Source organism: Micromesistius poutassou, assembly GCF_964030765.1.
Source record: "Micromesistius poutassou genome assembly, contig: SCAFFOLD_5729, whole genome shotgun sequence".
Classification (NCBI taxonomy): Eukaryota; Metazoa; Chordata; class Actinopteri; order Gadiformes; family Gadidae; genus Micromesistius; species Micromesistius poutassou.
Window position 1 is genome coordinate 5,001 of NW_028178136.1, and position 1,670 is coordinate 6,670.

The window sequence follows — 1,670 nt, forward strand, 5'->3', positions numbered from 1 at the left end:
CTCCCAGGAGGCCCTGCCAGGGGGAAGCCCAGAGCAGCGCGGCCAGGATCAGAGCTCCGCTGAGCGGGTTGTTGGCCAGGATGACCCTGGACACCCCCCGCAGAACGCACGCCACCAGCTGCAGGGCGAACGGCCCCTCTGGCTCGGGGAGCCAAAGAATACACAAACCGAGAACCACAAATCAACTGAGTTCACTCAGATGTGACACGCGATATGCAGACAAACTGTAATAATAATAATAATACATTTTATTTGTAAAGCACTTTTCATTGTTAAAAACAATCCCAAGGTGCTACAGAGTACAACAAGATAAAAACTGGTTTAAAAGCCAAAGCACAACAATACATTTAAGAAAAGGCTTCTTTTTTTTTTTTAAAGATAGGTTTTTAGGCCTTTCTTAAAAGAGTCTAAAGTCTGAGGAGCCCTCAGGTGGTCTGGGGGGGAATTCCAGAGGTGAGGAGCGGCTGAGCAGAAGAACTGTCACTTCCTTCTTATTCTACTTTTATTTTGGACTGCAACAAAAAAACACTGACCACACACCACGTCTCCTACATCACTTTGAATGACAACGGTCAACACACAACCCGACAAACACCAAAGAAACAAACAAAACAACAACCGTTCGACTTTTCGTTCGAAGAAAGAGAAAAAACACCTCGGGGGGGGGGGGGGGGGGGGATAAACACTATACGCTACAGCCGGTACAGGTCCGCACCTTGTACGTACGTGTCCAGGCCCGCCATGTCCCCGCTGCAGACCAGCAGACGGACCAGCGCGCGGGGCCGCTGCCCGGCACGCGGGCCCCGGCCCTGGCCCTTCTCCGTCTCCCCTTGGCTCTCGGTCCGCAGCGCGGTGCGCTGGGCTCCGCCTCCTTCTCCGGCCCGATGGTCCCCCTTCATTGAGTCTGGCACTAGTCCCCCCCGCCCTTCACTGGTCCTGCGGTCCCACTGCACCGGTCTCGTCGTCCCAGTTCACTGCTCCGATAGTCCCCTCCTTCATGGAGTTGTCTGCGTCGACTGACCCCACCCCCGAGAAAACAACTGGGTCCAACGTCTCAGTTGGGTCCCCTCCTCTCATCGATGGGTTAGCTACTCTAGGCTCTTTGTTGGCTGGTTTTACTTTAACTTCCTTCCTTCTCTCTCTCTCTGTGCTTCCCTTCTGTCCGTTCCTTCCCTCTACTCCACTCCGATCCCGGCACATCCCGTTACTCTCAGCGTGGAGAGAGAGGGAATGACTTGATGAACCGGAAGACCCGGTAATGTATTCACTCGGCGCCACGGTAACGGAACAAAGTCCAACATTATTTGGTGAGTGGGAGCCGAGGAGAGGAGAGAAGAGGAGAGGAGAGGAGAGGAGGAGACGGCGGAGGAGAGGTCTTAAATGAGAGGAGGGGAGATGAGCGGGGGCGGGCGGGGTAGCGGGTAAAGGAGAGAAAAGGTGGACGATTACAGGGCCGCTCACAGGCCATGGTAGGTCCTGCCGTTCTCTCCCATCTGTGTTGGATTGGCTTTTTAAATTGACTCTCTCGCCCTCTCCCCGTGTCATGTCAGCGTGTTCAACAGCTTTGGTTGAACGCTCCCTCCTCCACCGGCTAGGCGTTACTGTGTGTTCACACCAAACGCGACGGCGCAACACGATTCCAAACACAAAGTCAACGTAGAGACACGAAT

The 1,670-nt window shown here is 54.3% G+C and overlaps 1 protein-coding gene across 1 annotated transcript in view; it reads right to left on the reverse strand.

Moving 5' to 3' along the window:
• Nucleotides 1-940, reverse strand: part of LOC311374736 (urea transporter 1) — a gene marked incomplete at its 3' end in the record, with an annotated part of 4,827 nt that extends 3,887 nt beyond the window's left edge. Inside the window, exons 1-2 of the mRNA XM_084490522.1 lie at nucleotides 716-940; nucleotides 1-138 (exon numbers count right to left, since the gene is read on the reverse strand). The exon at nucleotides 1-138 is cut by the window's left edge and continues 52 nt beyond it. Coding sequence (XP_084346648.1) covers nucleotides 1-138; nucleotides 716-899 — 322 coding nt within the window. The remainder of the gene's footprint in view (nucleotides 139-715) is intronic.
• Between the last annotated feature and the right edge of the window lie 730 nt (nucleotides 941-1,670).